Genomic DNA, 24,613 nt, shown 5'->3' with positions numbered 1-24,613 from the left:
ATGAACAGGGGGTGAGGACGGTGACCTTGGTCCCCAGGAGAACCTTCCTGCCAAGAGCACTTACACTCTCCCTCCTGTACACCGTGCGGATGCAGCTGAGGGTGCTCCCATAGCCAGAGCCGGCCTGCAGGCGAGCCTGTGGAGAAAGGCAAAAGCAAGGGCCTGAGGCCAGGCGGAGACAGGTCACATCCCCGCCACTCCCATGATGCTGGGCTCCCAGCACAGGGGCCCAGAGAGGGGAAGGCCCTGCCCCTGTGACCCCATCCCAGCCTGGCTGGCCTTCTGTCTTCTACCTGCACTGCCTCCCTACACATCCCATTCGCCCCTTGCTAAATGCAGCAGGAGCCCCCTCGATCTGAGAGAAGAAGACAGGCTAGTTTGTTGCACAAGAACAATGCTTGTTTGGAGACATATGGTTTTGCTGCATCTTGAGTACAAGAGCTAACCTGTGGCTCCAGCATGTCTGCTGTCCAGCACCCTGCCTTCCCAAATACTCCTGGGAGTGGCCTGCTCATCTCACCTCCCGACAGATACAGAACCCCCGTATCTGTCCCCCCAGTGATGCACTGGGCTCCTCGATGGCCTCCTGCTCTCCCGCTCACTCCTTTGTCTGTATCGACACAACAGTCAGACTAATCTTTTCCAAACAATGATGAATGTTTGTCATTGCTGTATCAAGCTCTGCAGAGGCCTCCCTCCAAAATCAGAAAAATCCCACCCTTAACCAGAACCACAGAGGTCCTGGGTGGTGCCTCTGTGGTGCCTCTCACCACCTCCAGGTAATTTCCTCCACACCTGCTGTGCCTGTCACATTACACATTCCTGGACCCTGGAGCATCAGTTTCTTCCTGCTTCCAGAACATTCCACCCACAATTCTCCCCTGGAAGGCTCTTTCTTCAGCTCATCTTTTGGGTCTGGACTTCAGTGCTCCAGTGACATGACCTGCTTATCTGTTTTGCTGTTGTTGCTGTTCCGTCGCTAAATCATGTCCTACTCTTTGTGTCCCCATGGACTGCAGCACGCCAGGCTCCTCTATCCTTCACCGTCTCCCAGAGTTTGCTCAAATTCATGTCCATTGAGTCAGTGATGCTATCTAACCATCTCATCCTCTGCCGCCCCCTTCTCCTTTTGCCTTCAATCTTTCCCAGCATCAGGGTCTTTTCAAATGATCTGGTTCTTTATATCAGGTGACCAAAGTATTGGAGCTTCAGCTTCAGCATCAGTTCTTCCAATGAGTATTCAGGGCTGATTTCCTTTAGGATTGACTGGTTTGATCTTGCAGTCCAAGGGACTCTCAAGAGTCTTCTCCAACACTGCAATTCAAAAGCATCAGTTCTACAGCACTCAGTCTTCTTTATGGTCCAACTCTTATATCCCATACATGACTCCTGGAAAAACCATAGCTTTGAATATATGGACCTTTTATGGCAAAGTAATGTCTCTGCTTTTTAATACACTGTCTAGATTTGTCATAGCTTTCCTTCCAAGGAGCAAACTTTTTATTTTTTTTCATTTCATGGCTGCAGTCATTGTCCACAGTGATTTTGGAACCCAAAAAAATAAAATCTGTCAGTGCTTATACTTTTTCCCCTTCTATTTGCCATGAAGTGATGTGACCAGATGCCATGATCTTAGTTTTTTGAATATTCAGTTTCAAGCCAGCTTTTTCACTCTCCTATTTCATCCTCATCAAGAGGCTCTTTACTTCCTCTACAGTTTCTGCCATTAGAGTGGTATTAGCTGAATTTCTGAGGTTATTGCTATTTCTCCCAGCAATCTTGATTCCAGTTTGTGCTTCATCCAACCCAGCATTTTGCATGATGTACTCTGCATAGAAGTTAAATAAGCAGGGTGACAATACACAGCCTTGACATATTCCTTTCCCAATTCTGAGCCAGGCAGTTGTTCTATGTCCAGTTCTAACTGTTGCTTCTTGACAAGTTTTTTAAGAGACAGGTAAGGTGGTCTGTTATTCCCATCTCTTTAAGAATTTTCCACAGTTTGTGGTGATCCACATAGTCAAAGGCTTTAGCACAGTCAATAAAGCAGAAGTAGATGTTTTTCTGGAGCTCCTTTGCTTTCTCCATGGTCCAGTGAATGTTGGCAATTTGATCTCTGGTTCTTCTGCTTCTCTGAAGCCCAGCTTACACATCAGAAAGTTCTTGGTTCACATAACTACTGAAACCTAGCTCAAAGGATTTTGAGCATAACCTTGCTAGCACGTGAAACGAATGCAATTGTACAGGAGTTTGAACATTCTTTGGCATTGCTCTTCTTTGGAATGGGAAAAAACTGATCTTTTCCAGTCCTGTGGCCAGTGCTGAGTTTTTCAAATTTGCTGACATATTGAGTGCAGCACGTAACAGCATCATCTGTTAGGATTTAAAATAGCTCTGCTGGAATTCTGTCACCTCCATTGGCTTTGTAGGGTATTTGGGTTCCCCCTGTGGAACAGGGGCATCTTATATTTTCCTCTCATCCCTGGAGCAGAGCGTGGCCCTGGCACTCGGCCCCTTGCACTGACTGACTGGAGGATGGTATGGTGGCATACTCTAATGGAGGCTGACTCCGCTGACTGGGGTATCTGTAGACAGGCAGAGGATCTGAGTAAGGCCACAGAAAAGCCCAGGGCAGGCTTCACCCTGGGCCTAGACCAGAGCAAAGGTCTGTCAGCCCTTGAGGAAGTTGATACCCATGCCAGCAGCAGAGTTCAAGCCTCTAGGATCTCCAACTGCAACAGGAGCTAGCACATAATATAGACCAACTGCATATAGACCAGTGGGGAAATACTGGGCATCTTATGGGACGTATCTCACAGAATCCCACAAATGCTATGAGGTGTGGATACTATCCCCACCTCACTGATGAAAAAAGCTGATTCCCTGTATAGGTTTCTGATTGCTGCTGTAACAACACATGATGAATGTAGTGGCTTAAAACAATGCAAATTTATTTTCTTACAGTGTTCTCACTGGTCTATAGAGAGCTAAGCCCTGATTAGAAAACCCTGGTCACACTGCATCAGACACAAACTTTAAGCATACCAGGTGTGCCAGGAGCCCGCGGTGAATCCTGACCCCTGCTCTGCTGCCCCAAGCAGCCAGCCTGGCTCTCCGACCTGTGGGGCGCGAGTCTCTGCCCCAGGTCAGCAGCCTAGATTCTTCCAGCTTGGTTCTTTCAGCGGGGAGACTGGGGACCTGGGACAAGTTGCTTGTCTGCATCACCACACTCCAGCACGTGTGCTCTTCAGGACAGAAGGGCTTGCTCACTGCTCTCCCCTTGTTTCCAACGTGACAATCTGCATGACAGCCCCACTGGGGAAGGGGCTCACTGTCCATTTTATAGATGAGGAAACTGAGGCTCAGGGAAGTTAAGGGAGAAAATGCGGGAAGTGGGAACTGGACTCCAGGCTATTCTGACTCTGGGACTCTGGCCCAGACTTTCTCAGCAAATAGGAACTCTAGAGTAAATGCCAACCAGAAGGAAGGAAAATGTTCTGGAGAGAAACAAGGGCCCCAGGCCAGCCCCGGGCTGGACCCAGAGGCCAGCCATGGAAGCTGGCATCATCAGGCTGGTACTCTCAACAGAGAGTTTCTCAGGTGGAACAAAGACTAGATTTTATGTGTTGGGAAAGCTTTCCTGTAGAGGCTCATGGGGAGGGGTGGAGAAAAGGAAGAGTCTTATCCTTTACAGCTGACATGCGGCCCAGGGTGGCCAGGCTTGCCATGCCAGGGGCAGGAGATGAGGGTGGGGCTTCCAAACAGGCTCTACCAGCCCCTGACCAGGCTGTGGGTGAGGGAAGGATGCTCTATCAGGGAAACACACTGGTTGCCTGGGGCAGAAACACGGCTGTTAGATGTGCAGGGGCAGGGACTGGACTTGCTTAGTCCACCACCTCTGCCCTGCCAGCCCCACAGCACCTGTATGGAGAAAGCATCCAGGATGTGCTTGATATATGAGCAAAAGGCTGGGCTTGTGTGAGGCAATCGAGGAGCCAGGAAATACCTTAAACTATTTAGACATGTAGGCTGACCTCCCCATCAGAAGACAGCAGACTTGGGCTCTGACGGAGGAGGGGCCCACAGCCGCATAGGGAGGAAGATGGGGAGGAAGGGGGCCACAGCGGCCCCTGGAGGAGGGCCTGAGAGGTTCCTCTTTGGGCACAATCCTGGCAGAGCATTAGATGCGAATGCGAAAGTCAGGGTGAGGAGGCACTATTCGTGGCCACCTTCTCAGGGTATAACTGTGAGTGCTGCTTAGCACGGGGACAGGAGGCAGGGGTGGAGGTGGAATCAGATGTCCCTTTGTAGCACCTCACTTCTCAGTGCTTCAACTTGTCGTGATCTGGGGTAAGCCCTTCCCCTTTCTGAGCCAGTTTCCACACCTGAAGAACAAGGGGCGTGGATGATTCCAATGCCAAGGGGCTTTGCTGGCTCCATCAGGTTACCATGGCTTCCCATTCCCAGCGTAGGTCCAGAGTCCTAAGCTGATATTCAAAGCCTACAAGGATTGACTGCCCACCTACCCTTCCTGGATTCTGATCCATAGCTGCTTTCAGAAACCTGAGGCATCAGCAAAACTGGCCATGTTGGCCTTTCCTAAGCATGGCCCCCAGGCGGTGTCCCCACTTCAGTGCCTCTGCCCATTCTGTTTTCTGTGCCTGGGATATCTTCTCCAATCGCCTGACCTTAGATTCTGGTTCAGATACCACCTCACACTGGAAGCCTTTTCTGGCTCCTTAGTCTCACAGAGGCGTGCAGGAGAACATTCCCAGGGCCCCCGCCCTCTCCCCTGCAGCTCCTGAGAAACTGGAGGCAGAAATGGAGCATTCATGAAAACAAAATCACTGCCAAGCAATGAGGGTAGAGCATTCCAGGCTGGGCCTCCCAGCACTCCACCCCCATGGACTGGCACAGAGAACTGGCCCTGGGCTGGCGACCTTCTGGGGGTCAGAAACAGCAGGCACATTACTGGAGGCAGACTGGCTCCAGGCCTCTTTCCAAAAGGTAATGGTGACATGGCTACCGTACCTTGACTGTGTCCAGAGGGTGGCCGACGATGACGCTGGCTGCACCTGGGGATCAAGAAGACTTGCTGGTTACTCAGCCCCTGGACTTTGAACTTGCACGAGCTGGCTCTCAGGACTGAACAGAGGACCCAGGCACTTACATTCACTTACTCAGTCCACGCCCAGTCACCAGAAGGGGACCTCAGGTACAGGCTCACACGCAGAGGAAGGCAAAGGGAATGGAGTAAAACCGGGGCCTTGCCTCCAGGACAAACACCCTACAGAAAGGGAGGTAAAGGTGCTGGGATAACTGGGTATCAGTGCAAAAGAGTAAAGTTAGACCTCTCCCTCAAACCGTATAGTTCAGGTGGTAAAGAAGCTGCCTGCAATGCAAGAGACCCTGGTTTGATTCCTGGGTCAGGAAGATCCGCTGGAGGAGGGATAGGCTACCCGCTCCAGTATTCTTGGGCTTCCCCTTGTGGCTCAGCTGGTAAAGAATCCACTTGCAATGTGGGAGACCTGGGTTTGATCTCTGGGTTGGGAAGATCCCCTGGAGAAGGGAATGGCTACCCACTACAGTATTCTGGCCTGGAGAATTCCATCGGCTCTATAGTCCAAGGGAATCACAAAGAGTTGGACAAGATTGAGCGACTTTCACTTTCATACCATATACAAAGTTAACTCAAAAGAAACCAAAGACCTATCCGGAAGCACTAAAACTATAGAAATCATATACTAAAACATAGAGGGAAATCTCCATGACTGTAGATTTGTAACAGATTCTGAAAGTAGATTAGTGGTTGCCCAGAGGGAGAGGAATGGAATGGGGTTTCACAGTAAATAGGTGTGCGGGATCTTACTGGGGGATGAAATGTTCTAAAGCTAACTTACAGTAATGGTTGCACCACTTAGCAAAATTACTAACAATCACTAAATTGTATACTTGAAATGAGTGGATTTTATGATATGTAAAATAACCTCAATAAAAGTATATAGCATTTATAAAGTATATGGTATACTATATACTTTAAAAGTATATAGCATTTAGGAGCTTCCCAAGTTGCATAATGGTAAAAAATCCACCTGCCAGTGCAGGTGACATAGGAGATGTGGGTTCAATCCCTGGGTCGGGAAGATCCTCTGGAGGAGGAAATGGCAACCCACTCCAGTATTCTTGCCTGGAGAATCCCATGGACAGAGGAGCCTGGTGGGCTACAGTCCACTGGGTCGCAAAGAGTCAAACACAACTGAGCGACTGAGCACACAGATAGCATTTAAACAGCACCTGATACTTAATAAGTATTCCCTGCTTCTACACTCATCTTCATTTAATGGAAGCAGAAACCTGTTGACGTAAACAAAGTAAGGCCAATCTCCAAATAAAGGATGACCCATTACTTGCCGTGTGAGGTGAGGAGTCTGCATCATCAGAGGTTTTGAACCACTTTGGCAGCCTCACCCTCCAGGACATTTCTCAAATCACATCCCGGGCAGCCCTACTGAAGTTGGTCAGACTACTGAAGGGGCAGTCAAGGAAAGTCTCTCCCTCTGAACAGAAGAAAGCTTGTCTGAAGAGGGCCTGGATGCGCCCACTGGGTCTCTGGGCACAACCCCATGACAGGTAAATTTAGCCCTATCCAAGGGAGTCTGTGCAACAGAACTGCACCCAGTGAAAGAAATCGCCTCTGCTCGGGAGGGTGAGGAACAGGGGCCCTACAGCCACCTGTGGGGGACAGACATGGACTCCTGCTAGGTGGGAGGGGCCACCAGAAGGGGAACCACTGATTCTAGATGCTCTGTTTCTGTTTTTTCCTTTCCTACAGGTCTCCTGGTCTCCACACCTAGGACAATTGGTGGGGCACAAACGCAATGGCCACAGTCTCTACCTGAGCATGCCGGTATTTTACTTTGTCTTTGGGGAGGGGCTGCATTCATCAACATCTCTTTTCTGATGATCCTCTTGCGAGCATGCGTGCTAAGTCACTTCAGTCCTGTCTGACTCTTTGCGACCCCATGAACTGTAGCCCATCAGGCTCCTCTGTCTGTGGGATTCTCCAGGCAAGAATACTGGAATGGGTTGCCATGCCCTTCTCCAGAGGATCTTCCCGATCCAGGGATTGAACCTGCATCTCCTGCAACTCCTGCATTGCAGGTGGATTCTTTACCGCTGAGCCTCCAGGGAAGCCCGATGATCCTCTTAGATGGAGCCAAAAGAAAGACTGCATTTTACAATAAGCAAAGTCTCTCAAACCTCCAATAGCTGAATAAAGAGGAGGGACAGACCGACCCCCTACTGGACGAGAAAAATCAAGAAGGGAGGCAGTGGATGTGACTCTTGCCCAAGCAAACACACCCAGCAGACAGTGGCTCCAGGAGCGGTAGGTAGGGATCAGCCGGCCCAACAGTGCCAGAGGAGAGGTGTGACAGTTGGCAGCAGCTGAAAACCATAAAGGTTTCCCCTGTCTGGCAGGGGGCGCCTGCTGCAGGTGCTGAGTCCCCAGCTCTGCACTCCAGCTCCCCCAACAGCCGGACGCCCGAAGAGCCAGCCTGACCGAGGTGCCGGGCTCCGCATCCTGGGCGTGCGGTGGTCAAGCGCCACTCTCACCTACAAGTTCCCAGGAGTGCCCAAATTCAGGTGCGCACCGGGGCGCCGAAGGGAGTGTACGCGCCGGGATGCTCCATTGGCTGTCCACTTTGATGGGCGGTTTAATCATTACGGATCAGGATCAAGTTTTGCAAACCCGAGCTTTGAGGCAATCGCAGGCTCCGGAAGAATCTGAGTGGGGCTCGCGCGGCAGCAGGCGAGGAGCCGCAAGACCAGCTGGGCGGCGGGCAGCGCGCGCCTGGGTAGCGTGTGGGCAGTACGTGACTGGCGTGGAGCTCCCGAATCAGGCACCGCGTGGAGACTCCGCCAGTGCAGCGCCCGCCGCCTCGCTCTCTTCCTGTCCGGCAGGGCTGTCCCCCTCCACACTCACCTCTGGGGGGTCCCTCCATCCCTCCCGCCCGGGGCTGCGCTCACCTCCGATCCAGCCCGCGACAAAGTCTTCCAGTTGGAAGTTGACCATGGCCCCAGCCGCGGCGCCTCGCTTTCCCGGAGCTGGGTCAGTGCCCATTCAGTGTATTCTGGACAGGGCCTGCGGGCAAGCGCGCCAGATGGGTGAAGTCAGGGACGCGGATTCCCTGCAGGTCCTCCTCCACATCGGGCTGCCCCACTCCCCGCTCGGGGTGTCCGGCGGCTGATATCACGCCCCCAGTGGACCTTAAAGGCACAGAGCGCGGGCTGGCGAGGGAGTATCCACCTGCAGTTATTCACATCTCTGAGACACTGGAAATGATTTCAGGGACATTTTTCAAATGACAAGAGGTAAAGAGGAAGGAAAGTGGGGAAGTCTTTGATTACAAACACCAAGGTCACTCTGTGACTGAATTATTTAGCTGGATGGACACATCTTCTTTTCAGCTAAAACAGAGCTGGAATAATTGTAATTGAATGCCTAACCATCAGGGCTTCCCTGGTGGCTCAGTGGTCAATAATCTGCCTGCAATGCAGGAGTCACAGGAGAGACAGGTTCGATCCCTGGGTCGGGAAGATCCCCTGCAGAAGGGAATGGCAACCCACTCCAGTACTCTTGCCTGGAGAATCCCATGGACAGAGGAGCCTGGTAGGCTACAGTCCATGGGGTCACAGAGTCGGACATGACTGAAGCAACTTGGCATGCACACACATCCAACTATCATCCAAATCAGAAGTTCTCAATTCTTTGAGCTGATTGAAAGCCATGGACAGCTTTGCAATAAAATACAAAAGACAGACAATTATCCATAACAACTTTAGCAGTCAGGGGCTCTTCACCCCACGTTCCACATCTTTCACAAGCCCCCAGGTTTCAAAATCCGGTCTATTCCTGAATCACTGAAATAATGTATGGAAAATACCTAGCCCAGGTGGGCTCCAAATCATCTCTAAATACTGTATTAATAATGTCCAACATGTCCTGAGCACTGAAATCAGGCATCTTCACTGTACCTGGGCTTACTCCTACAGCAGCCCTATGAAATAGGTGTTACCACTATCCCCATTCCTAGGAAAATGATTATATGTCATATAAATTTTACATAGATTTTAATATTTTAGAAAACCGGTCAAATTAGGAGATGAAAGTTGTCACATCTGAGTTACAGGTTTAGCGGTGCGTGGACAGATTTGAGCTTATTCCCAAAGACCTGGCTGCCACAGTGGACCCAGGGGAGACCCCACCAGATCTGAAGGTCTGGCAGCACCCCTAGCTGAGGGCACAGAGTCCCCTGCTGAGAGCACCTGGGCCAGGTAGGAATTTCTAGCGCCCTGGAAACTCTTAGCCTGTCCCTGGCCAGGCCTTCAGGAGGGGTGAGGCTAGCCTGGAAGTTTCCTCTGATTGCTCCCTAGACATGAGGTCTGCATGGCCAGGTAGCAAGCACACAGTGCCTCTGGAAGTGTGAACCTCGCAGGTCCCAGAAGCTACTGATGCCTCACCCCCAAGGCCGTTTGGACCAGCCCCCACCCCCAGCAGACAAGCAGGCCCAAACCCAGCTCAGCTACCTTGACTGAGACACTTCCTACCAGCCCTAAATGCATACCCCTTTATCTCTACCCACACGCTCCAGACAAGCCCATGGAGCCAGTGCTGCCTTGCCCTGAAGACATGTTCAAGTCAGAGTCTGGGCACAGCCTCACTTTCTCCTCACAGTAGCTGGGAGTAGGCACTGGTGTCACCCCAGCAATAGTCACTCTTATGTGTCCACCTGGCTGGTGACAGTACCCAGTGATTTAATCAAACACTAATCTAAGTGTGGCTGTGAAGCGAATTTGTGGATGTGGCGGCCAACTGATTTTAAGTCAGGGAGTTTATCCTTGATAAATGAGCAAACTTCATCCAATCAGCTGAAAGCCTTTAAAGCAACGTGGAGGTTTCCCTGAGGAAGAAATTCCACATGGGAGATGAGTGGTTCCAGCCTCCCAGACTGCCCTCCAGATTTCACATTGCCCAGCCAGACCCTACCATTAGGTCACAAAGAATCTCCTGCTGGTTCTACTGTGTACACCTGTAAAACAGAGACAGGGTGGCTCATAGAGGGCATAGGAAAGTTTAAAGGGACCCTGTCTGGTCAGGGGGTCTCATGACCCCAGAGCTGTGAGCTGGGGAGGCATTCTAGGAACAACCCAACAGATTGCTCTTGACCTTTCCCACACATTTCTCATCCCTCCCACCTTCCTGTCCAGCCCCTTGCCTTGAAATGGCAGCAGGGTGCTCATGTCTCCCTGGGCCTCTGCTAAGCCCCATCAGCCATGGGCTCTCTCTTCCCTGTCCATCCTCAGGCAGGGATGCTTACTGTCATCCCAGCCGTGTCCCACTAGGTGCCCTGGGCCCGGAGACAGCAGGACCCGGATGGCCAAGGTCATGTCAAACTCTGCGGGGACCCAGCTCCCTCCAGGCTTAGGCTCAGCCTGCACTGTCCAGTCTGAAAGGCGGGTGGAGGGGGGTGTCAGTCATCTCTCTCTCAATCCCACTCTGGAGGCAGGTCCTGCACCCAGGAGCCAGGCCCCAGCTGGAGGTACATGCTTAATAGAAACATGATCTGGCTATGTGGAGTGAGAGCTCCCTGGAGCCCCCAGTGTCCTGCTAGTTCCCAGCAGGGCACCTGGCCTTAGCACCCGAGGTTGCAGGAAATGGCAAGGGGTAAGGTCTCAGGGAGGGCCTCTGCTGGGCCTGCCCTTCTCCCCCACACACGGCTATGTCACATCATCCAGGCCATCATAGCACAACAGCTTCCCAGGGCTCCTTCCTCCAAAGCAAGACAGAGTCTGCCACTGAGCTTGATCCTAAAAGAGCTGCGACCAGTGAGAGCTACCAGTAGCAACCAACCAAACTGTGCCCTGCCATGCCTGGGACACGTGCCACGACAGTTATGAGAAATCACAGGTCTCCAAAGAGTGAGTGTTTTGTGAAATCACCTTGGAGCCTGTCCACAGGTGGCAAGCCTGCCAGTTCCCCCAAGCCCACTCTTTTGGAGGACCACCCAGCAGGTGCCGGGGGAGGGTGTGCTGTCATTCCCTCGGTCCCTCAGTTTGGCACCAAACGGGAAGGTCCTGAGTTGGCAGGCAGAGACCCCGGAGCCCTGGGACAGCCTCCTGAGCCCAGAAAGCAGCTGCTTGAACTGCTAATGAGCTGCAGCAGTGCCAAGGGTGTGAGCTCCTTTCCAGATGGAAGCTCTGTGCTCCATCCCCAAATGTGGGCCACAGATCTGCCCAGGAGGCTCACCACAGAGGGAGGTGGGGAGGACCTGGTTCTCGTGGCAGCTGGAGGCCAGCCAGAGAACCCTAGACCCGGCAGGACCCTGAGTCTAGGGAGGGCTCTGGGCTGCTGCTTGGCCCTGGCACACCTACAATCAAGCAGTGTTTGTGGTGCTGCCCTCCACACTGCATCCCACCCTTGGGAGAGAGCAGGTAAAGCCCCGGAGGCAAAGAGCTGTCAACTCCCTGGGGTGCTGGGGCCAGAAAGACCCCCCAGTGCCTTTCTTCCTCCATTCCTTCCCCAAAGGTAACCCCCAGAACAGCTTCCACGCAGCGGCAGAGAGGATATGCATGTGGGCGGCGCTCTGACAATCAGTGGTGCACATCCCGGTTCTCACTTGTCCTTTCTGGTCGGCATCAGTCTCTGCTCTCAGGGAGGGGATCATTTGCCTGAGGTGCCACTGGGGGCAACTGTGAGAACACTGGTCGAGCTCTGTGCCAGGTAGAAAGGCTGGGAGCCTCCTGGTTGCACCGAGTCTCTCCAGCCTCGGTTCTCTACGTCCTCAACACTCCAGGCCAAGCCCACCCACCACACCTGGGCCAGCTCCTGCTCCTGCCTGACGCCCCGTGGCAAAGACCCTGCTCTCTCTCTATCCCCAGAGCTCATCCCCTGCTCCTCTTTCCATTTGGGGACACTCAGGGCCCTCATCTGTCTTGTCTCCCACCTCTTTCCTACACTCAGCACCTCTGCTCAGACGGCTCTGCTCCCCTCTGTTGAGGGACCTTTAACAACTCCCCACAGCCATGGGCGTGGCTGTCTTTCTTCTTTGGGTGTTTGTACCTCCTGCATCACTCTGTGCCAGCCTCGGATAATGGGAATTCTGGGGTCCCTTCCCTGAGTCTGGTTCTGGTGCCTGATTTTCAAGGTGCTACTGAAGTTCTTCGCTTGGGGCAAGATTCCTTACTTTACTTACAGTTCTCTGAGAAAGTCTATTCAGAGCCATGTTTCAACTGTATTTGGGTCTAGGGTTCATTAAATGTGATGCTCCAAGTCAAAAAAATACAGGTGATTGACTGTGAAGTGAGGGATCAAAGATCTTCCAGGAGGCCTGGCTGCCTGGGCTCTGCTTCTGGTGCTGCTGCTCACTGGGGGCACCTTGGGCAGGTCCAGGCCTCAATTCCCCCTCTGCCTTTTGTAGCAAAGTAGAAGTCTGAAATTCTGGACCACGAAGATGCCAGCTGTGATGCCTTAAGACATGCCAGCAGAGGGCGCTGCTGCACAGCATTTGGGACTCTCAAGAGGAAGGGCTTACCTGTAGCAAGGGGAGGAGGTTCCTGGCCCACTTTCCCTGGTGCTAGGCTGGCAGTCAAAGCCAGTATACACCTGGGCACTGAAACAGCTGCTGACACGGAGGCTCAGGAGGAGTCTGAGGGTGCCAGAGTGGACCAGGGGCCTGATGAGGACTTGCCTGGTGATCCAGGGGCTAAGACTCCACTCTCAATTCAGGGGGTCCAGGTTTGATCCCTGGTCAGGGAACGAGATCCCACACGCTGCAACTAAAGGTCTTGCATGCTGCAACCAAGATCAAAGATCCTATGTGTTGCAACTATGACCTGGCGCAACTAAGTAATTAAATAAATATTTAAATGTAAAAAACGGAATTGGAGACCAGACTTAAGACCCCACACCTTGAAGAAAGAGTCTGGGTAACAAAACTCAGCTCTGAACCCACCCAAACCCACAACTCTCTGCTCCAGGGTGAGTGTGAACATGGCAAAGAGCTCTTCCTGCTTTTAAGAGAGGGGAAATGTGAAGGACTCCCAGGACATCTCATTCTTGATGTGACTACAAAGAAAAAGACTTCAAAGAACAAAATCTCAAAACCATGTGGATTCGATTTTCTCCAAAATAGAGACCTCCTAAGCGACAAAAGCTTTGCCAAGGGAGAAGGCTGAAGAGAACCAGCCTTAAATGAGGTTCAAGTTCATTTGCAGGGGAGTGGGCAGAAGGGAAGTTGCCTGCTGCCCCACAGTTACATGGTTCTGCTGAAGCCAGGTCTCCAGGCAAAGCAGGCAAGTTCCAGCCCTCTCTCCACTGCAGGAACACTGCCTAAGGGGACCCCCACCTTCTCCCTCCTGCCTGCCATCCAGGCGCCTCATAATGACCACTCCTCCCCTAACTTTAGACACATAAAATCACACCGGGCCCCTTTTTTGCCTTGTTGATGCTTTATCCAACGATTAACCTCTGAGTACCTACCAGAAACCCTGATGCTGGGAAAGGCTGAAGGCAGGAGGAGAAGGGGATGACAGAGGATGAAATGGTTGGATGGCATCACGGACTCAATGGACATGAGTCTGAGCAAGCTCTGGGAGTTGGTGAAGGACAGGGAAGCCTGGCACGCTGCAGTCTATGGAGTCACAAAGAGTCGGACATGACTGAGTGACTGAACTGAACTGAACCTACCAGAAACTAGGCATAATCTGGGGACTGGGGATACAACCGTTATCTTAGCACATTCCTCCCAAGTGTAGAGTTAAGGCTACTTCCCTCTGACTCTCCTACCCTAACTCCAGAGCCTGCTCTGGTGAATGAGCCCTTTCTCCCCATGAACCCCCAGAATGTGGCACTATATCTTATGGTAGCTGGTCTCCAAGATGGCGCCCAATGCTTCTGACCACTCACGCCCTTGTGAGTTCTCTTTGCACACTGACTTAGAGCTCACCTGTGTGGCCAGCAGAGTGCGGCAGAGGTGACCTATGTGACTTCTAAGGCTCAGCTGTCATAGGCAATCCAGCGTCTGTCTCTGGGATCGATCGCTCTGGGGAAACCAGTCACCATGTTGTGAGGCTGCTCCAGTAGCCTTGTGGAAAGGCCCACACGGTGAGGAGCGGAGGCCTCCTGCCAACAACCAGCACAGATCTGCCGACGATGTGAGGCAGGAAGCCGATCCTCCAGTCCATAATCAAGCCTTCAAGCGACTGCAGCCCTGGTCAACATCTTACCTGCAGCTTCATGAGAGATCCCACGCTCAATCACCCAGCCAAGCTGCTCCCAGATTCCTGAACCTTGATGGTGGGAGAAAATACGTGTTTATTGTTATGTTAAGCTACTGAAAATGTTAGTGGCTCAGTGGTGCCTGACTCTTTGCTACCCCATGGACTATAGCCAGCCAGCCGTGCTCCTCTTTTATGGAATTAATAATGGAGTGGGTAGCCATTTCCTTCTCCAGGAGATCTTCCCCACCCAGGGATCAAACCTGGGTCTCCGGCATTGCAGGCAGATTCTTTACCATCTGAGCCACCAGGGAAGCCCACTGAGCAACTAACAAACATATAACATAAACATAACTAAGCTTTGAGATAATATGTTACGTGTACTGTGCTTAGTCGCTCAGTCATGTCTGACTCTTTGCAACCCCATGGACCGTAGCCCACCAGGCTGCTCTCTCCATGGGGATTCTCCAGGCAAGATTACTGGAGTGGGTTGCTGTGCCCTCCTCCAGCGGATCTTCCTGACCCAGGGATGGAACCCAGGTCTCCCACATTGCAAGTGGATTCTTTACCATCTGAGCCACTAGGGAAGCCCAGTATATCACATGGAAATAGGTGTTGATTTTGAGTTCCGTAGAACTTCAGTTACGTACTGTTAGCAGCCCCATTTGACAGAGGAGGATGTCCAGGTACAGAGGGATTATATGGCCAGCCAAAGAATGCAGAGCTGGAAAGCATTAGAGCCAGGATCTAAACACTACCTAGCTCTGGAGTCCACGCTCATAACTATTGTGCTTGCATTAAATGTCTGTGCTCAGTCACCAGTCGTGTCCAATTATTTGCCATCCTGTGGACTGTAGATTTCCAGCTCTGTATTCTTTGGTTGGCCATTTAATCCCCCGTGCCTGGACCTCCTTCTCTGTAAAATGGGGCTGCTAACAGTACCTAGTTGAAGCGGTACCAAACTCAAAATCAACATGTTATGTGACGTACAGTGCTCGGCACTGTGGTTGGCACACAGTAAACGCTCATCGTAAGTTACCTCTCAGCCTTGTTCAAGCCTCTGTGTTCTCACAAGTGTTCATGCCTGTGTTGACCCAGAGCAGCTCCGGGCTGGTGCTAGCTGGATGGATGAGAAGCAACCTGCTCTTGAAGATAATCCCTCCCACCCAGGACCTCTCTGCCCAAGATCCTTCCTACAAACCACTCCCTCAAGAGAGCTCCCAGTCTTGAAAAGCTCCAGGGTCTCTTCAGCCCCATGAGCAAGTGAGGTCCTTGCCTGCTTGCTCAGGAGATAATGGTTTTTGGCAGCAGGGCTCCCAGCCCAACATGCGCTCTATGAGCCCCATACACAGGACCAGGGAGTCATCCCCAGGAACCAGCTCAGAAAGCATAGAAGAGGGTGGCTCTGGTTTCTAACACATACCCAGACACACCTCCTGTTTGAGGGCAGTGAGGGCTCAAGGATGCCAGCCAGCACAGACTAACCCAGACCCAGCTCTGAGGAACACACAAGGGATCAGGCCAATCCCCTCACACCAAGCCAAGGAGTCTTCTAGCAAGGCCACTAGATTTCATCCATCACACTCCCAACCCCAAGTCTCCCAGCCCAAAGGGAAATGGTAGGAAAAAACAAAAATGAAACTTTTTTTTTTACAAGAAATTCTTGCATGTACCTGAAGTATGAGTGACTGCTTTCTTTCCCGTCCTCCTCAACTTCCTCATCATCAGGAAGAGAGGGGAGCAGGGGCAGGCATCCCCCTGGTCAGGAACAGAAATCAGCGACGGGGTGTATGGGTCGGAAGAAGCAGGCAGGGAACCAGCACCGCAGGACAGAGTGGCTGTGAACGTGGGACATGACGGGTATGACTGGATGGTTTCAAACAGGGGCCAACGTCCATGTGCAGAGTCCCGGGAGTACCACACTGCCCTCATCAACCTGCTTCAGCCTCAGGGCCCTCTGCTGTGGTACACGGGGTGAACCTGGAGTTGGGGTACCAGACAACATGTCCACGGGGTCCAAGTAGGCAGGGGCTTGGCAGACATATGCTGCTCCAAAGAGCAAGGAGCTGGAGAAGGAAAGGCAGAGGGCCGGGGTCGGGGGGCAAGTCCAGGGCAGCCTGTCGGGCAGTAGCTGACTCTCTCCTGGCTGTGTCAAGACTCCCCGAGGAGGGGCATGAGGGCAAGTGCTCGAGTGCTCAGGGCCCCAGGTCAGATGGACCTAGGTGTGAATCCCAGCTCTTCTTTCTATGAGCTGTGTGAGCTCAGGCATGTTACGTGACCTCCCTGAGCTTGTTTCTTCAGCTGTAGAATGCAGATGACACCAGTGTCTGCACCTCAGGATTATGGAGATGATCTCTGTGAGGCGCTTAGCATACAGTACGTGCTCCATAAACGGAAGCCACAAGTATTACTCCAAAGCATCAAATTAGTGCACCAAGTCCAATCCTGGGAGTGGAATGATTTATTTACAAACCAGTCTCTGATCTCTGCACTTCTCAAGTGTTCAGGCAAACCCTGCTCCCTCCCCTTTGTGGAGGCACTCCTGGGACAGTTGCTTTCCACTGGGCAGGTTTTCCAGCTAGGAGAGAGGAGTGGGAGCAGCCAGGGAAGTGGGATCACTTCCTGGGGATGTGGCTGAACATGGGATGCAGGCTGAGCTCTCCTCTGCTGACTCAGACCCCGGGGTTGAGCCACCCACTAGTAGGGTGCAGGGTATTCTTTCGAGACCAACAGGAGAGCCTGGGCTTGGGTGCCTCCCTCCAGAGGGGAAAATGAAGACCTGGGGACTGCAGTCCCAGGCCAGCTCCAGTCCCAGGACAAGCTGAGCCCTGGAGCCTTGCCCCCAGTCACTTCCCCTCTTGAGTGCTGATCATCAGGTACTGGGGGCTGTTTGCTGGTGGTTCCTGCCACCACCAGCTCCTGCTCCCTCACAGTGTGGCTGCCCTGGGCCTGGGCAGCTTTCCTGTGGGCTCCTGGCCCCACAGTGGAGAGGTGGGGGGCCCAGGGCTCATGTGCAGCCCCTCCTCAGGGCTTCTGTAGTAAGGCACGAATCCTGAAGCATGAAGCGCCTGGGCCCCAAAGGCAACGTCGCTGGAGAGAGGAGTGTCCAGGCTGCTATCATGGGAAGGCCCAGCTGAAACCATCAGGATGGGGCAGCGGGCGGGTGAGTGAGAGCGCCCGGAGGTGAGGTCTGCTGGGCCAGCCTGGGTCAGGAAGAGATAAGACCGTCAGCCAGGCTCCCAGGTTGGGCCTGGCACCCAGGGCTGGCTTGGGCCTCCACTCCACAGTAGCACTAGGGAAAGAAGGGAAAGGCATGCCTGATCTACAGAAGGGAAGCTCTCAGCGGTATAGGCCACCCCCTCCACCCCCAGCCCAGGGCTCCCAACTTGGATTAGAACCCACTCATCCCACTGCCTTCATCTTGCTGGCATAGGATCGGTACCAGCTTCATGGTGCTGGAAGTGGCTATTAGTGACTCTGTGAGGCATGGGCTTTGGGTCAAATCCCAGGACTGCTCTTGCTAGCAGTGTCTCTGGCCAAGTTGCTTAACTCTTCCAAGTCTCATTCCATAAAATGGGAATAATAATACCCACCTCATAGGAATCTTATTAGGAAAAATGAAACAGCACACATGAATCATTTGTCTGGGAGCCTAAGAACAAATAGTAGCTACTACTATTTTCTGTCTTTATAAGGAAACTGAGAATCATGAAGCTTAAAACAATTCCCAGGCTACTTTCCGAGTAAGTGGCCGAGCTAGGATTGAGTGAGGTGGTCGGCCTCCAGCCTCTGTGCTCTTAACCAATGACACACTGCTCCTGCTGACCCTGGGGGGGGGGGGGGGGGGGGTCTGGCCAAGCCTACTGGGGTCAGGGTTAGGAGGGGTCCGAAGGGCCGCAGGGCACCCAGTGCTGCTCCGCACACCCTCTGTAGTCTCCCTGACTCACCGAGCAGTCATTGATGATTGTCATTGTGCAGCAGGCCGGCACCTCTCTCCTGGTGGGAGGGTCATGGGAGCCTGCCCATGACCTGCCAGGAAGGGCCAGGCTGGGGAAACTCTCCTCCTTGGAGCGATAGTAAGGGAAGAAGCCGCCGGGCAGCTCTGAGTCCTCCTCTCTGACACTCTGGTCTCCTCCTTGGTCCCTGAAGACCTCAGGCTGTGGGGCCAACTCCTCCTCAGCCAGGAGCTGCCCGTAGGTGCGGAAGAAGGGCAGGTACTCCAGGGCCACCAGGGGCCCATGGGAGAGGTCAGGGTTGCCGAGGGACTCGCTGCCCCCTGAACTGGTGCCCTGTAGTTGCTGGGATGGGGGCTCTGGGTTGTCCTCCAGGAGCCTTGGAGAGGACAAGACTCTGGGCTCAGCCTTGCAGCTCTCCTGGGATGTCTGGGAAGAGAAGGGTGTTCCATCTGTCATGGCACCCAAATCCCTTAGCCTCTCCAGCTTTCCCTCCCCTGCTCCTGCCAACACTGGAGGCTAGAGGGGTTTTCCAAATGTGGCTCTGCTTGGTTAAAACCCAGGGTGGCTCCCAGCCAGGGTCAGATTACCCACAAGCCTCAGGGCACCCAGCCTGCTGACACCTGCAGTCTCACTGCAGGAGAAGTGGCTCCTTCTCCCTCCTGGATACACTAGTCAGCCTTTTGTCCTTCCTCAGTCATAGCAAGTAGGTCCTGCTTCAGAGCCCAAATCTGCTCTTAGACTCTTAGCTCAGAGGCGCTTTCCCAACTCCCACCCTCTGCCCCCCCCACCCCCACCCCCACCCCCCCCCCCGCCAGCTGACTCTGGATCACCTTGCCCTTCACTTCAGAACTGAAACACTTTTCTTGGGCAGTGATCTGCCTACTCCATGTGTGAGCGGTCTTGTTTCACTCACTGATACTTTTCCAATAAGTGATGGGTCTAACCTGCTAACTTTCAGTGCATCTCATATGCCCCATGGGCTTCCTCAATGGCTCAGTGGTTAAAAATCTGCCTGCAATGCAGGAACCACAGGAGACACAGGTGAGGTCGATTCCTGAGTAGGGAAGATGCCCTGAAGGAGGGCATGGCAACCCACTCCAGTATTCTTGCCTGGAGAATCTCCATGGAGAGAGGAGCCTGGTAGGCTACTGTCCATGGGGTTGCAAAGAGTCGGACTTGACTGAAGAGACTTAGCACACATGCACATGTGCTAAGCAAAGGGGACCCGACAGGCTGCACAGTGGGCTGTGGGACCCCTGCCCCGGCCCCGTCTCCCAGAGTTCTGAGTCTCCCAGGTGCCTGACTCTCCTCTAGAGAAATCTCATCACGTGCACTCCTCCCAGATATCCTGATAATACTGGTTTGTGGTCTGAGTGCCTCCAGGATCACGGTCTGGATACCCTGCAGGAGCCCGGGCCCCTGGGGGAAGCTCTCATGGCTTCGTTTCAGGCTCACCACCTGCTGCCCTAGGCCAGTCCATGCTGCCCAGGGGCCGGCAGGGATTGGTGAGTGGCCGGCGGTGACAGTTCTGGAGTGAGGGTTGAAGTCTAGTGAGAGGGACAGGGGGTGGGGCTGAGCCTCGGACAAAGCCTGTGCTCACCTATGACCCACCTGAGAGATCCACCTTGGGCTTCCCTCCCATCTTTTCACTGTGATAAAACACACTCAACATGAACTTCACACCATGTAGACCACCTCTAAGGCTGGTGGGACACACTTAACCACCATCATCTCCATCATTCACCTTGTAAATCTGACCCTCTGTCCCCAGTAAACACTGACTGCCCCCTCCTCCCTGCCAGCTCTTGGCCCCCAGCTACTTTATATGAATTTGACGACCTTAGGGACCTCAGGGGCTTCTCCAGTGGCTGTGCGGTAAAAAAAAAAAATCCACCTGCAATGCAGGATACTTGAGAGACATGGGTTCAATCCCTGGGTTGGGAAGGCCCCATGGAGGAGGACATGGCACCCCACCCAGGTATTCTTGACTGGAGAATCCCCATGGACAGAGGAGCCTGGCGGGCTACAGTCCACAGGGTAATAAAGAGTAGGATACAATTGAAGCGACTGAGCACACACACAGGGACCTCAGGTAGGTGGAATCTTAATGATGCTTATTCTCTGGGGACCGGCTCATCTGCTCAAGGTCCATCCCTGTTGGAGCAGGTGGCAGGCTGTCCTTCCTGTTTAAGGCTGAGTCACATGCCACTGCGTGGATGGATCCCATTTTGTTTATCCATCATCCATGAAGGGACACTGGGTTGCTCTACCTCTGGGCTAGTTTGAATAATGCTAATGAACATGGTGTGCAAATGCCTCCTTGAGACACACATGCCCTACACTCTGTCCACTCCAGCCAAGCAGACCTTCTCTAGGTCCTTCTTACTTGCCAACTATCCTCTTGCCACAGGGCCTCTGCATGTGCTAATGCTCCTGCCAGGATTCTCCCCCTTCTCCTTTCCCCTAGTTGACAACCAGCTCCAGCTCCTGGCCTAGGGTCTCTTCCCTAACTCCCGGCTGGGTTGGTTTGCTCTACCATTGACTCCCATCACCCTGCGACTTCTCATTTAGAGCATCCATTCCTCTGCTGTGCAACATTCATCTGCATGATTACTTGATTAATGCCTTTCATCTCACTGTTTATAAATTCCACCTAGGCAAGGCTCAGCTGTCTTCTATATTCTTGGGAGTCTACAACAGCCCTGACATACAGTAGATACCAAATAATGAAAGAATAAAAGGAAGGTTGAAGTGAAAGAAAGAGGAAGAAAGAAAGAACGCTGAACTGGGCTTGGCCAGGAAAAAAGTCTTTACCAGACTCAATGTCACCAGGAGGGAGAAGCCATGTCTTAGGGTTGGGTGGGGTGGAGAATGAGGAATTACTGTCCAGGCCCTGAGGGGACAGAGGTACCCAGAGCACCTGTCAGTGAAAAGCCAGCCCATGCTCCACCTTTGTCAGGATCATGGGTATATAGTGGGGTCCGTGGATTGCACACATGGCTTCTGGGTCACACAGGGGGACCTACTGTGTTCTGGCCCTGTTGATCCTTGATGGGGCCTCTGGGCCTGGAGTGCCACCTTCTGCCACAGGCCACATGGCCCATGCTTGCCCCAACTCCTGTGTACAGTTTGAGCACAAGGTCCCCGTCTCAAGTCTTAACCCTTGGTCAGTGCCTGCTACCCTGCTGACCATGAGCTCCTGGAGACAGGGGACCAGGCCCTCCTCTGAGTCCCACATGTCCCACTCAAGCCACCTTTGCTGAGTTTCTGCCACTCCCCAAACCCCACAGGCACTCCTCTCTGGGAGTCCTTAGAAGCATATGAGGACAGATGTGCCTTTCCAGCTTTGCTGGGTCAAGAAAACAGGACAGACTAGCAGTGGTGCCGGGGTCTGAACCTGAGTCTGCCCTCCTCTGAAGCCTTTTCACTGTGACTTACGTGGTTTTGAGAGTTGAACCATGTCCCCTGTAAGATAGGAGGTCCTAACCCCTGGTAACTGTGAATGAGGCCTCACTTAGAAATTGGCTCTTTGCAAATGGAATCCAGTTATGATGAGGTCATCCTAGATTAGAGTGGACTCCAAATCCAATGACTGGTGTCCTTATAAGATGAAGAACATTTGGACACAGACACATGGAGAATGCCACGTGACAACGGAGGCAGAGATTGGAGCAATGCTGACACAAGCCAAGAAATGCCAAGGATCGCCAGCAGCCACCAGAAGCTAGGAGAGGGGCAGGGAACAGGTTCTCCCTCTGAGCCCTGAAAGAGGACCCAGCCCACGCCTTGATTTTGGCTCCTGACCTTCTGAACTGTGAGAGAATCAGTTTGCACTGTGTGAATCACCCTGTTTGCAGTGACTTATCTCAGCGGCCCTAGGACACTACCTCACACAGGTTGGTTGGATGGCTGGCTGTGTGGATGAAGGGCTCTGACACAAGGATGAAGACTGGCAGGGCTCTCTGGCGAGCAGCTTGTGGGGAGAGGCCCATCGCCGTGACCGTGGGCCCCTCTGTGGGCTGGGCTCACCTAGGCCTTACCCTTCCTGCCATGTGGTGGTGCTGGCCCAGTGTGGACCTCCCAGTGGTGGGCCAACAGCTCTCCCAGACCTCAGTCTTTTCCACCTGGGTCCTGGCTCCACTCCACCAGCCAGCCTGGACTGAAGCAGGTCAGAGTTGCCTCCACCAGCTCTCCAGGGGGCTCAGCCAAAGGTGGCCAGTGCACAATGCTATTAACACTATCTCCCCCGGGATGCCACCTCCAGCGGCCATTGCAGTCAGCAGCAGCCCTGAGTCATGACAAGATCAAGCTTCATCTTCAAACTCTGGGTGAAAAGACAAAGCCTCCTCGGCAGGTCCCTTCCTCCTGGCCTCCTCTTCCCCCTGGGAAACCTCGCTGCCTAGTAGAGAAGATTCCGTCATGAAGTCATAAGGCCTGGTGCCAGGCAAAAAAGCCAGATGGCTCTGTTACCATGGAGACTCCTGCCCAAGCACCCAACACCTGTGATCATCACCTGCCTCTTAATTCAGCTGAATCCAGAGCCTTCCCAGAGACTCAGGGGGACAAAGGGCAGGCAGGCATTTTTCAGAAATCAGATCAGTTCTCCATGACCGGGCCAGTGAATTCACCGGGAGACTTGTGGCCAGAGACTCACAGAGACCCCCAGGGCCTCCGGCAGAAGGTGAGGAGGGGTCTCAAGCATCTGTTTTTCTGCCTGGGGCCATCTGCACCTCTCCTTACCTGGATGCCTCAGGCTCCTTGGGAGTGCAGCCAAGGCCTGGATCTCTGGTCTCCATCTCTGTGGCCCCTCCTCTGTTGTGCTTCCCTGGTCACTAGTGAGCACGAAGTGAGACGGCCGTGCGAGGACTGATTGTGCCGAACGTCTACCCTCTCCCACAGAGCCAGCAGCCCCAGCTTCTCTCCCAGGCCTGATGCTCCTGCTCAGAGAGTAGAGACGGGCGCTTGTCATCACTCGCCTAGTGTCTTACCCCACTGAGTGATTGCCACACAGTCCTCTCTACAGACTTTCAAGCTGCAAAGAGCATCACTATTAGACCACTGTACAGATTGGAGACATGAGCCTTAGCACTAGGACAGCCTGGAGAAGTGGACTTCAGAGTTAGTCTTTAGCCTCAGGGCTCAAGACAGGAGATCCCCAGCCCACCATGGGGTGGAGGTGAGGGGCACAAGGCCTGGGTGTCTCCAGGACCACAGGTTTACCCAGTGGGAGATTCCAAGCAAAGGGTGACTCAGTGGACCCCTAGGCCCAGGCAGGGCTCCCCCATCTCTCTGTCAGCTTTTCTCTTTTAATAGACTTAATTCCTGAATCCATATGGAATTTATTTTTTGTAAGTGGTAACAGATAAGGCTCGAATTTTTATATTTTGAATGGTTAGTCAGTTGACTCAACATCATTTATGAATACATCATTTCTCTCTCAACCTGATTTAAAACACCAAAGCATTCTAAATTCTTAACTGTTTCAAACTCAAGTCAGTTTCTTGAAATTATTGTTCTGTCCTTCTCTTTGAATCCCTTGGTACCAATGCCATATTGTTTTGATCTCTTTAGTTTGATAATAATTTTAATTCATGTTATATAGTCATCTTTATGGAGAAGGCAATGGCACCCCTCTCCAGTACTCTTGCCTGGAAAATCCCACGGACAGAGGCTTGGTAGGCTGCAGTATGTGGGGTCGCCAAGAGTTGGACATGACTGAGTGACTTCCCTTTCACTTTTCACTTTAAGGCATTGGAGAAGGAAATGGCAACTGACTCCAGTGTTCTTGCCTGGAGAATCCCAGGGACAGGGGAGCCTGGTGGGCTTCTGTCTATGGAGTCGCACAGAGTTGGACACAACTGAAGTGACTTAGCAGCAGCAGCAGCAGTCATTTTTTAAAAAAAATCAATGTTATCAAGTTCTAATTTATATACACTGTAAAGTACATGGTCCACCAAAAATCTAAGATCATGGCAGCTGATCCCATCACTTCATGGCAAATAGGTGGGGAAACCATGGAAATGGTGACAGATTTTATTTTGGGGGGCTCCAAAATCACTGCAGATGGTGACTGCAGCCATGAAATTTAAAGACAATTTCTCTTTGGAAAAAAGGCTATGACAAACCTAAACTGCATATTAAAAAGCAGAGACATTACTTTGCTGAAAAAGGCCCACATAATCAGAGTTATGGTTTTTCCAGTAGTCATGTATGGATGTGAAAGTTGGACCATAAAGAAGGCTGAGCACTAAAGAATTGATGCTTTCAAATTGTGGTGCTGGAGAAGACTCTTGAGAGTCCCTTGGAAGGCAAGGAGATCAAACTCGTCAATCCTAAAGAAAATCAACCCTAAATACTCATTGGAAGGACTGATGCTGAAG

At 52.6% G+C, this 24,613-nt stretch overlaps 2 protein-coding genes across 3 annotated transcripts in view; both read right to left on the bottom strand.

The window, feature by feature from the left end:
- The window catches only part of SLC25A48 (solute carrier family 25 member 48), a 44,003-nt gene extending 35,762 nt beyond the window's left edge, over positions 1-8,241 (bottom strand). Inside the window, exons 1-3 of the mRNA XM_020875541.2 lie at positions 8,029-8,241; positions 5,032-5,075; positions 65-136 (exon numbers count right to left, since the gene is read on the bottom strand). Of these exons, the coding sequence (XP_020731200.2) occupies positions 65-136; positions 5,032-5,075; positions 8,029-8,122 (210 nt within the window). The 5' untranslated portion in view covers positions 8,123-8,241. The remainder of the gene's footprint in view (positions 1-64; positions 137-5,031; positions 5,076-8,028) is intronic.
- Positions 8,242-16,617: 8,376 nt separating this feature from the next.
- LOC110126071 (uncharacterized) lies at positions 16,618-22,658 on the bottom strand. 2 transcript variants are annotated; one of them, XM_070465396.1, is made up of 3 exons: positions 22,121-22,658; positions 18,225-18,659; positions 16,618-17,480 (listed from the first exon to the last, which is right to left on the bottom strand). In XM_070465396.1, exons 1-3 carry the CDS (start codon positions 22,223-22,225, stop codon positions 17,205-17,207), a joined length of 816 nt encoding a protein of 271 aa, XP_070321497.1. In that variant the 5' UTR covers positions 22,226-22,658; the 3' UTR covers positions 16,618-17,204. The 2 variants fall into 2 exon arrangements, with proteins under 2 accessions (XP_070321497.1, XP_070321498.1); XM_070465397.1 differs by having other exon boundaries at positions 16,619-17,480; positions 22,274-22,657.
- Between the last annotated feature and the right edge of the window lie 1,955 nt (positions 22,659-24,613).

Source organism: Odocoileus virginianus, chromosome 3, assembly GCF_023699985.2.
Source record: "Odocoileus virginianus isolate 20LAN1187 ecotype Illinois chromosome 3, Ovbor_1.2, whole genome shotgun sequence".
In the NCBI taxonomy this organism is placed as follows: domain Eukaryota; kingdom Metazoa; phylum Chordata; class Mammalia; order Artiodactyla; family Cervidae; genus Odocoileus; species Odocoileus virginianus.
Note: the sequence above shows the minus strand (reverse complement) of the source record. Positions and strands in the feature narration are given on the sequence as shown.